This window comes from Bufo bufo, chromosome 1, assembly GCF_905171765.1.
Source record: "Bufo bufo chromosome 1, aBufBuf1.1, whole genome shotgun sequence".
Classification (NCBI taxonomy): Eukaryota; Metazoa; Chordata; class Amphibia; order Anura; family Bufonidae; genus Bufo; species Bufo bufo.
Genome location: NC_053389.1, coordinates 794858165 through 794869553, shown reverse-complemented (window position 1 = coordinate 794869553; position 11389 = coordinate 794858165). Strand labels below are relative to the sequence as shown.

At 49.3% G+C, this 11389-nt stretch overlaps 1 protein-coding gene across 1 annotated transcript; it reads left to right on the top strand.

Annotated features, from left to right (window-relative positions):
* Positions 1 to 6060: 6060 nt before the first annotated feature.
* On the top strand, positions 6061 to 10880 carry DCAF15 (DDB1 and CUL4 associated factor 15). Its single transcript, XM_040415098.1, has 13 exons — positions 6061 to 6184; positions 7559 to 7656; positions 7807 to 7942; positions 8030 to 8136; positions 8246 to 8367; positions 8445 to 8603; positions 8682 to 9107; positions 9258 to 9349; positions 9586 to 9714; positions 9861 to 9946; positions 10024 to 10128; positions 10226 to 10341; positions 10436 to 10880. Exons 1-13 carry the CDS (start codon positions 6095 to 6097, stop codon positions 10489 to 10491), a joined length of 1722 nt encoding a protein of 573 aa, XP_040271032.1. The 5' UTR covers positions 6061 to 6094; the 3' UTR covers positions 10492 to 10880.
* The last annotated feature ends 509 nt before the right edge of the window (positions 10881 to 11389 follow it).

Sequence of the window (11389 nt, the reverse complement as noted above, 5' to 3'; positions counted from 1 at the left end):
TTGGTGAATGGACTGCCGAGGACTGGGGCAAAGTCATATTCTCCGATGAAGCCTCTTTCCGATTGTTTGGGGCATCTGGAAAAAGGCTTGTCCGGAGAAGAAAAGGTGAGCGCTACCATCAGTCCTGTGTCATGCCAACAGTAAAGCATCCTGAGACCTTTCATGTGTGGGGTTACTTCTCATCCAAGGGAGTGGGCTCACTCACAATTTTGCCCAAAAACACAGCCATGAATAAAGAATGGTACCAAAACACCCTCCAACAGCAACTTCTTCCAACAATCCAACAACAGTTTGGTGAAGAACAATGCATTTTCTAAGTGGCTCGGGGACCAAAACGTTGACATTTTAGGTCCATGGCCTGGAAACTCCCCAGATCTTAATCCCATTGAGAACTTGTGGTCAATCCTCAAGAGGCGGGTGGACAAACAAAAACCCACTAATTCTGACAAACTCCAAGAAGTGATTATGAAAGAATGGGTTGCTATCAGTCAGGAATTGGCCCAGAAGTTGATTGAGAGCATGCCCAGTCGAATCGCAGAGGTCCTGAAAAAGAAGGGCCAACACTGCAAATACTGACTCTTTGCATAAATGTCATGTAATTGTCGAGAAAAGCCTTTGAAACGTATGAAGTGCGTGTAATTATATTTCACTACATCACAGAAACAACTGAAACAAAGATCTAAAAGCAGTTTAGCAGCAAACTTTGTGAAAACGAATATTTGTGTCATTCTCAAAACTTTTGGCCACGACTGTACTAATTAGACCAATCTTGGTGAATATGAACCTGTCCTACTGAAAAAAAAAAAAACACCAGAGGTCAGCAGGGCTGTCTTTAACGCGGGGCAAAAGGGGCAGCTGCCCCGGGCCCTGTTGCTCCACGATACAGACCTATGTGACGCAGACACTATGTCACCACAGCGGCCCGTTTTTGTTACCGAACAGGAACTATACTGGCTGGCAACCCTCCCCAACATTTTGGGTTGAACCTATGGGGCACCCAAGTACTTTTTATTTTGACAATAATTGATTGAGCAGTATCTATTTTGCATCTCATGTGAGGACGTATACCAGGGGGTCATCTGGCCCAATTGTATTATTATTCTCTTTTTGCTGAATCAGTGTCTCATCCCATTTCATTCCTGACCAATGACTAACTGGCGATGCAAAAAAGTGTTGGACCCTAGGTTGGATTATTTATGTGAAAAACTTATTCTTATTTAAATACTGCATTGGTGTCCCCGGATGAGCCCATTTTATGTACTGGGCGAAACGCGTTGGGTTGAAGGGACCTATACTTTGAATGTAACGATCTTTGGAAGCTGAAGGTGTCTTTTGGCAAATAAGGATATAATCCGATACTGCAGAGATTGCACTGAGCATCTATTCAGCACTTATTGTGATGTACTCAGCGTTTATTACTTTCAGTATTTATAGTAGGTCATTGATTAGACCCGTTCCAGGGCACCTTATCTTGGTTTGCCTCTATAATCTGCTTTCAGGGCCATCCAAGGACTTTTAGGAGGTTCCTGAATACGGGATCGCCCTTATCGGGGCGGCTATTCCGTTCTATAGGCAGGGCTATACGGTATAGGGTGAGAATCAGGGATAGGTCCCCATGTGATCACCGCTGCCCTGCCTACAGTATTGCCCTATCCCGTATTGTGGAATACGGATTATTATTTTCTTTACATCAATGTATTATATTTTCTCTTGTTTGGTATAATTTTTGTTGGGTAATTTTAGTATTTGTAATAAAGGCTACATTTTACATTAGGGTAGTATTCTGTGAATAGTCTATTTGGATTTATACCACTTTGGTATATTGACCCTCTGACGGGTTACTGTCTTAGCTGTGACACTTCTCTTGAGCTCCGCTGATCACTGGTGACGTGGGGGGCGGCGGCAGGGCACAGGGAGATGAGCGCTTTCATTGCGCTCATCTCCATAGTCCTCTGTATCGCCATCCTCAGGACAGTGATACGGGTGGCTGGGCTGCGGGGCAGGGGAGGGAGAGGCGTGTCCCTTCCCCGTTCCTCTGATAGGCTGCCTATTAGATGCCAGTGCAGGCGGCGCGATGACGTCATCGCGCCGCCTGAGCCGTACAGTGTGGGACACAGGCCGGATGAGGTCTGCATCGCTGCCAGCCTGATGGAGGTAAGTATAAGTGTTTATTTTTTTTATACGGTACTACTACTGGCACATGATTAGGGGGCATCTATGGGGGGCACCTGTTACTGGCACATGATTGGGGGGCATCTATTACTGGCACATGATTGGGGGGGCATTTGTTACTGGCACATTATTGGGGGCATCTATGGGAACACTTCTTACTGGCACATTATTGGGAGCACTATGAGGGCTTCTACTGAGGCCACAAAGAAGGGGTATTTTATACTGGGACACATTATGGTGGGTACTATGGGAAAGGGGAGAGAGGAGTACTATGGGGGGCACTAAGAAGGGGTATTTTATACTTGCAAATTATGGGGGACACTGAGGGCATCTACTGGGGTACTATATATGGGGCATTTTATACTAGTACATTATAGGGGGGCACTAGGAGGAAGGGGGGGAGAGGAGCACTATGGTGCATTTATTGGGGGCACTATATAGGGGTATTTTATACTGGCACATTAGCTCAACTGGGGGCATTAAAAGGGGATATTTTTTTGCACTGCCACATTATAAGGATAATTATTACTACTGGGGGCATTATGTTGGGCTTTATTACTACTGGGGGTCTATGGGGAACATGATTACTAGTATGGGCACTATGGGAGCATTATTACTTCTGGGGCACAGTGGGGACATGTTGGGGGCACTGTAGGAGCACTATTACTGCCATGTGTGCTCTAGCAGAGAATTATTCCTATTGGTGGGACTTTTGGGAGCGCTATTACTGTGGGGGCACCTTGGCACAGTATCAGCTTACCACAATTATTTTTGGGGGATGTTATGTTTACACTATTAGTGTCAGGGGCACTATTTGCTGGGCGCAGTTATTTTAGGGCACTGTGTGCCAATAATTATTGAAGGGCACTATCTGCATGGTACTACTATTATCAGGGGGTTTATCTGTTTCTGCAGTATAGTATTGGGGAGCACAGTGGCACAGTATTGGGGGTGGTAGGATGATTTGTCCAGAAGATGGGAGGATGATGGAAAAGTAGTAAACTAAGATTTTGTTTGTCAAACTGCAGAGACGAGAAATGGCTGAAAACTGGTCTGAAGGTCTGAAAGGAGAAGACGAGGAAAGAGAACATCTACATCAAAGAGACATCACTGGATGTAAGAGGTATGGGGCGCTGTATTGCACTGTATGTAGGGGTTAGTAGTACAGTACTATCTGCACATTGTAAAAGAAAAGTTGTGCTTTTTTATTTTTTAGAATAATGATACAGACATTTTATTTGATACTTTTGTGCTGATTCTTTTTTTCCTCTATATTAAGGGACACTATAGTCACCAGAACCACAACAGCTAAACGTAGTAGTTCTGGTGTCTATAGCAGGTCTATAGCATTACTGCCAAGGAACATCTCTAGTGGCCGCTCATCATTATTAAAGTTCACTACTCTACCAGGTGTGTGGATTTTTTGTGTGTGTTGTGGTGGAGGGTGTGATTGCCTGTTAGGGTGCGGGAAGGCGGGATCCAGGGGGCCCAAATAAATTCTTGCCCAGGGTCCAATCAATATTAAAGACGGCCCTGGAGGTCAGACTAATAGCAATACGCCCAGTCTAATTCATGAAGTGCTGTGAGATCTGAGAAAATAGGGGCGTATCGCTGGGATATGTCCCCATTGTCTGATAGGTGCGGGTCCCACTGCTGGGACCTGCACCTATCGCCTAAACGGAGCCCAGAAAGTGAAGGAGAGCGCACTGCGCATGTGCAGCCGCCCTCCATTCATTTCTATGGGGCCGCCGAAAATAGCCGAGCGCTGGCTTAGCTATTTCCGTCGGGCCCATAGAAATGAATGGGAGCGGTGCACTCCCATTGACTTCTATGGGATAGGGATTGGTGGCGGCTGGGCCAGGGTCCTCCAGCCACCAATTTGCCATCTCCGATCTCTATAGGTGCGGGTACCAGCTCTGGGACCCGCACCTATAAGACAACAGGAGCATATCCTAGTGATATGCCCCCATTGTCTCAGATGAGACAACCCCTTTAATAAATATCCGGCAAAAGGAAGACAGTCGAAGCAAATACGCCTGTCTAATTTTATGCCTAAAACCAGGCGAGCTAGATAAATGTGCACCAATGTGTGCCATCATATAATGCCAACTGGAGTCTCGTTCGTATTCTGATTGTGCCGTTGGCATGAAGAATATTGCATTGTGCTAGTGAAGCCTTCTACAGTACTGAGGACTGGAGGATTGAGTGCCCCACACCCCGCCATTCAGAACAGGCTTAAAGGGGTTGTCCTCGCTTTTACTATTGATGACCTATCCTCAGGATCAGTCATCAATATTAGATTGGCAGGGCTCCGACACCTGGCACCCTGCGCCGATCAGCTGTATGAGGAGACGGCGCACGTGCCACCTCCCTTCTCTCCTCCTGTCTATGGCAAAGCAGCAGTGAGCAGGAAGAGAGCCTGTATAAGCTCCCGTGGTCCTGACCACCAGACAGGCCGGCGCCTCTTCCTATAGTGGGCAAGCACGACCACCGCTGCTGAATTGCAGGGTGGTCGTAACCATTGAAACACGCAGTGTGTAATGTGATGGAAAAATGAATCGGCAAAGGAAGCAATATGGACAATCTCAATACATTAGTAAGTGCCTCGTATTAACTTTATATTATAAAGGTCACTTGCTAAACTGACACAACCCCTTTGATAATGTCCTTGTGACTGATGCCGTGTTATAATGGGCATCTGTGGGATGAACTTATGGCGCTGGACACATTTATGGGTATATCTGGCACATATGATGGCTTGTATGGCTGGCACACAGTTATGGGGGCAGTTATATTGGCTTGTATGGCTGGCACACAGTTATGGGGGCACTTATATTGGCTTGTATGGCTGGCACACAGTTATGGGGGAGGTTATATTGGCTTGTATGGCTGGCACACAGTTATGGGGGCGGTTATATTGGCTTGTATGGCTGGCACACAGTTATGGGGGAGGTTATATTGGCTTGTATGGCTGGCACACAGTTATGGGGGCGGTTATATTGGCTTGTATGGCTGGCACACAGTTATGGGGGCACTTATATTGGCTTGTACGGCGGGCACACAGTTATGGGGGCAGTTATATTGGCTTGTACAGCGGGCACACAGTTATGGGGGCGGTTATATTGGCTTGTACAGCGGGCACACAGTTATGGGGGTGGTTAAATTGGCTTGTATGGCTGGCACACAGTTATGGGGGCGGTTATATTGGCTTGTATGGCTGGCACACAGTTATGGGGGCGGTTATATTGGCTTGTATAGCTGGCACACAGTTATGGGGGCGGTTATATTGGCATGTATGGTGGGCACACAGTTATGGGGGCGGTTATATTGGCATGTATGGCTGGCATACAGTTATGGGGGTCCCTCTATTGGCTTGTATGGCTGGCACACAGTTATGGGGGAGGTTATATTGGCATGTATGGCTGGCACACAGTTATGGTGGCGGTTATATTGGCTTGTAGGGCGGGCACACAATTATGGGGCACTTATATTGGCATGTATGGCTGGCACACAGTTATGGGGGCGGTTATATTGGCTTGTATGGCTGGCACACAGTTATGGGGGAGGTTATATTGGCATGTATGGCTGGCACACAGTTATGGGGCACTTATATTGGCTTGTATGGCGGGCGGGCACACAGTTATGGGGGCGGTTATATTGGCTTGTATGCTTGGCACAAGGATTACACCCGCACCTACTCTACAATTGCAAAGAGTTTCGCGTCTAACCGGTTACCATGGAGACTGGTCCTTCCCTCCGCGCCGATTGGTCAATTTTCCTGCAGAACGTACAGGGGAGCCAATCATATTCCCGTTACTTCAAATTCCTCTCCGTCCAATGACAGCGCCCAAATGTCTGCGTCATGACGTCACCGGAAACGCGGGCGGAGTTTGTTGCCGGAAGCGAAGGCACCGGCGGGGAAATGGCGCCGAGCTCGAAATCAGACCGGAGCAGCGGCAACCGGAAATGGGGCCCGAGGGACCATATTATCCGGCAGCTGGACCGAGTCAAGGTAATAGTCGTCCTAGGAGGGGAGTTCTGTGTGACCGGAGACTAATAATGGAGAGGGAAATGTCCGGAGAGGAGAAATGTCCGGAGAGGGATAACGGGAGGAGGAGGAGGGAAATGTCCGGAGAGGGAGAACGGGAGGAGGAGGAGGGAAATGTCCGGAGAGGGAGAACGGGAGGAGGAGAGAGAAATGTCCGGAGAGGGAGAACGGGAGGAGGAGAGAGAAATGTCCGGAGAGGGAGAACGGGAGGAGGAGAGAGAAATGTCCGGAGAGGGAGAACGGGAGGAGGAGGGAAATGTCCGGAGAGGGAGAACGGGAGGAGGATGAGAGAAATGTCCGGAGAGGGAGAACGGGGGGAGGAGAGAAATGTCCGGAGAGGGAGAACGGGAGGAGGAAGAGAGAAATGTCCGGAGAGGGAGAACGGGAGGAGGATGAGGGAAATGTCCGGAGAGGGAGAACGGGAGGAGGAGGGAAATGTCCGGAGAGGGAGAACGGGAGGAGGAGGGAAATGTCCGGAGAGGGAGAACGGGAGGAGGAGGAGAGAGAAATGTCCGGAGAGGGAGAACGGGAGGAGAGAGAAATGTCCGGAGAGGGAGAACGGGAGGAGGAGGGAAATGTCCGGAGAGGGAGAACGGGAGGAGGAGGAGAGAGAAATGTCCGGAGAGGGAGAACGGGAGGAGGAGGGAAATGTCCGGAGAGGGAGAACGGGAGGAGGAGGGAAATGTCCGGAGAGGGAGAACGGGAGGAGAGGAGAAATGTCCGGAGAGGGAGAACGGGAGGAGGAGGAGAGAGAAATGTCCGGAGAGGGAGAACGGGAGGAGAGAGAAATGTCCGGAGAGGGAGAACGGGAGGAGGAGGAGGGAGAAATGTCCGGAGAGGGATAATTTGTGGCTTCAGTCACTTAGAGGGCCCTTCATGGGTCCAGACATTATGGAATAAGCAGGGGGTTGTGCGGGGCATAGTGCAGGAATGTAATATCGCTTACTAGTGTGTCTGTCCGGCGCTCCGTTCCCCCCGCTGTGCCCCCCGTTCACTTTTCCCTGGTATGCTAATGAATAACATCGGTACAGGTAGGTGAGGTTTTTTTGCTCTCCGCTGTGATTGGACGGCGCTACAGCCAGGGAGAAGGAGACGCCCATTGAGAAACAGGACAGTCTCCTCCTCCCTGTACCGATGCTCTTCATTAGCATACCAGGCGGGCGAAGTGAACGGGGGGCACAGCGGGGGGAACGGAGCGCCGGACAGACACACTAGTAAGTGATCTTACATCCCTGCACTATGCCCTACACAACCCCCTACTTATTTCATAATGTCTGGACCCGTGAAAGGTCCTCTTTAAATGCAGTTCATTTTCTAATTTTGATTGTTTTCCTCCAGATCACAGGACAGCTGTCCCCCCGGTTGTTCCGGAAACTGCCCCCTCGCCTCTGTGTGTCTCTGCGCAACATTGTGGATGAGGAGTTTCTGCGGAAGGGGTAATTATTGCTCGGCGAGGCCCTGTTCACCCGACGGAGGCGAGAAGAGTGTCTTTTGGCCTCTTTCGGGCTGGTATACGACAGGAGTTGTATTCGACAGTAAATGTTGTGTTTCTTGTCTGGTTCTCATTGTGATGTCTTCTCCTCCAGTCACATCTTCCTGGGGTTCTCCAAATGCGGCCGCTTTGTGTTGTCCTACACCAGCGATGTCCTAGATGATGATTTCTCCTTTTACTCTTATCACCTCTATTGGTGGCAGTTCCAAGTACACAGCAAACTGCGTCTGGTGAGTGCCCCCCTGCCCAGCTGCATGCCCTCCTGCTGGCGGCCTGTATACAGAACGCCAACCCCTCTGTCATGTCTTCCCTCCTAGGTGCGGCAGGTCCGGCTCTTCCAGGACGAGGAGATTTATAGTGACTTGTATCTGACCGTATGCGAGTGGCCGAGCGACAGCTCCAAAGTCATCGTGTTTGGCTTCAAGTGAGTCGTAGATGAAGCCGTCGGCTGCTCAGATTGTTTTCCCCTCTGGTAATTGGGGAATGAGCTGTGTTCTTCCTGAAAGGTTAACCCTTCTCGCGCTCTTCCCCAGCACATCTGGTAACGGTATGTTAATGAACATGATGAGCGATGAGAACCATAGAGATATTTATATCAGCACGGTGTCTACACCCCCGACATCCCCCTGCGCTGACTGCAGAGAGTCCCCCAAAGGTACCTGTTCTAGGGCTGTAGATGTGAGGGGGTGTCTTATATAGCAGTATATAACGCGGTATGTGTGTTTCTTCCAGGCGCTTGTCTGCTGCACAGCTTCATGCTACATACCAAGTATCAGGTGGTTTACCCTTTTCCCACGTTCCAGCCGGCATTTCAGCTCAAGAAGGACCATGTGGTTCTGCTTAATACCAGTTTCTCGCTGGTGGCCTGTGCAATATCTGTGGACCCCTCAGGTGAGCAGTGTGACTACTGCTGCTATCTCCGCACCAGTCTTTCACCTCTATTTCATGCGCCATTGTTTATCATTTTAGGTGACAGAGAACCCAGCCGAATTTTGTACAGCAAACAGAGCCAACACAGTGCCCGCTTCACCTGCCCCTCTTCATTCAGCCCTAGCGTCCCTTCCTCGAGTTGCCACTCTCCTCTTCCTTCTGAACCCTGCTCCCCCACTCCTCCTGGTACTCCTCCAGCCGTCACGCGCGCCCGTGAATTTGTGGCTGGTATATTCCGACGAGCCCGAGAGGCATCCGGACTGGAGGCTGAAGACAAAGGGGAACGACCCGGACCAAGCAAACAAAGTCCATCACAGCCCACTGACCCAGATTCTCCTACTTGGCATCGTCATATCAACGAAGGGCCTGCGAGGTGCAGCAGTGTTACGGAGGAACCCAGCTACGTGAACTACACACAACTACGATATGTCCTGGGGGAGGTGACCGAGACTGACCAAGAGAGCGGTGAGAGCGTTGGGATGGGGACCATGGCTGCGGGGGAGGGGGAGTAGATTTGCTTACACATAGGTTTGGAGGGTAACGATCACGCTGAGATAACCCGCTCTTACATTTGTCTTTCTGGTTGGGCACATTTTTAATTTTGAGTCTCAGCAGAATATGAAGATGACAAGATCTCGCTGCCGTTCCTGGTTACTGATCTGAAGGGACAACATCTGAAACCGCTGAATGACAAGGCTTCTTTCCAGGTGCAGACCTTCTCGCCAATATGTTTTTTTGCTTTATCTACTGCATTGGTCAGCAACCTTTGGCCCTCCAGCGATTGTGAAACTACAGTTCCAAGCATGCTCCATTCACTTCTATGGTACTTCCGAGAACAACCGAGCAAGTGTGCATGCTGGGAGTTGCAGTTCCACAACAGCTGGAGACCAGGAGGCAGCTGACCTCAGATATACTGTTTCTGACCCCTGTCATGTCTTCTCAGGGCCAACATCTCATCGTAGAGCAGCTCACCCTGGACTTTGAGTACGTCATCAATGAAGTCATTCGACACGATGCGTCTTGGTATCGGCAGTTCTGCTCCTTTAGTGACTATGATATCGTTATCCTAGAGGTAAGCGATCTCAGAGGGTAGTCAGACTCTCATACAGCATGGTTGCCCTGGATTATTCCTAGTCCTCCTGATCCACTCATACAGAGCTGCACGTGACTGGGTCGGTTCTGAGAAGAGTAATCTGTAGTTGATTTCTTTACCTGCAGATGTGTCCGGAGATTAACCAGGTGATAATGAACATCGGCCTCCTGCTCCTTGCGTTTCCCGCTCCCCAAGAGGACGCTCAGCTCAGGTGGGTGACCCTAAGAGCCGACTGCGCCATGTCTTATCTATGGAGTCCCGCTCAGACCTGTCCACTCGATCCTATAGGCCTAAGACTTATCACACAAGCTTAAAAGTGGCCTGGGACCTGCACACTGGAGTCTTCAGGACCCTGAGCGTGGGTGACCTGACCGAGGTAAAAGGTCAGACCAGGTAAATAACCGGACTTTTATTGCACTCTGTGTTTGCCTAAACCATCTCCATTCAGAGATTTTTGAGCCCGTGTCATTCACCTTATCTGTTCCCTCAGCGGCAGTGTGTGGAGCTCATACCGGAAGAGCTGCGTGGACACAGTCATGAAGTGGTTGGTTCCAGAAAACAGCGTCCGATACGTGAATCGCATGACAAACGAGGCGCTGCATAAAGGTACAGCAGAGTCTGCAGCAGGACTCCTCGCCATGGCCCCTACCCCATGGGTTGCCCTTGCTGCCGTGTCTCATGTGATCTCTCCTCTCCGTAGGTTGCTCCCTCAAGGTTTTGGCGGACAGCGTGCGATACACGTGGATAGTTCTGTGATCCCGCTCATCTGGAGATATGAACTCTACCTCAGCACAGCGTCTCAGTGCACCTGGAAGTAGAGACGCTGCAGCGGGACCTTTTGTATTAGTCCTCCTTGTATGCTGCCATCTAGTGACTGCTCCTGGAAGACCACAGCAGTGCGTCCGGGTCTGAGCTGCTTTTTGGGGGTAGTGTAAAGAAAACCACAGTCCTGGATAAAATAGGTGGGCAGCTGATAAGGCGCCCAGTGGCATTCCCTGCTCTTGTCACAGTGGACATTTTAATCACTTTTCTCCTGCATTGTCTGTCCAGAAAGGAGCAGAGGTGCTTTTAATGGCATGTGTATGTATATGTGTATATATTATGTACCCTTTTTTTGTTATGTCTCCTTTTGTGAAATAAATCTCATTATTTCTGTTCAAAAACGTTGATCCCCCTTTATTATTGGGGTTCATTCCAGTACCTAATAACCTCTCACTGGTGGTAATCAGTCTATCCTTGCTATAACAGTAGGGGGCGCCTCTAACTTTACAATGCTGGACATTGGGGTGTCTCACCGCTGAAGGGCTGCCAGGCATAATGCCGTACTCAGAAATCAAACTACACAGTTGTTTGGGGCAGAATATTACAACCCTTACATTGGGGGAAGGTATGGTCTGGCCTAGAAAAGTCACAAATTTCATCCAAAAATTTGTAACATTTACCCATTTCATGGAGTGTTCACCAATTTTCTAAAAAAAAAGGGGGCGTCACTTAATTGCCAGAAAACTGGCATCCATGACACCAGCGATCTACACCAGCATCTCGCTGCTTTAGATTTCATTTTCTGGAGATGTGGCAACATTATTTAAAGGGGTTACCTGATGAGTAATGTAAAAAATTTAAATCATACAGTACACGACCATCTATTTCTAGA

Coding starts and splice junctions, on each gene's coding strand:
- DCAF15 (XM_040415098.1), top strand. CDS start 6,095: ATGGCGCCGAGCTCGAAATCAGACCGGAGCAGCGGCAACCGGAAATGG. Junction 7,657..7,806: donor GAGGAGTTTCTGCGGAAGGG/GTAATTATTGCT, acceptor CTTCTCCTCCAG/TCACATCTTCCTGGGGTTCT. Junction 10,129..10,225: donor GAGGTAAAAGGTCAGACCAG/GTAAATAACCGG, acceptor CTGTTCCCTCAG/CGGCAGTGTGTGGAGCTCAT.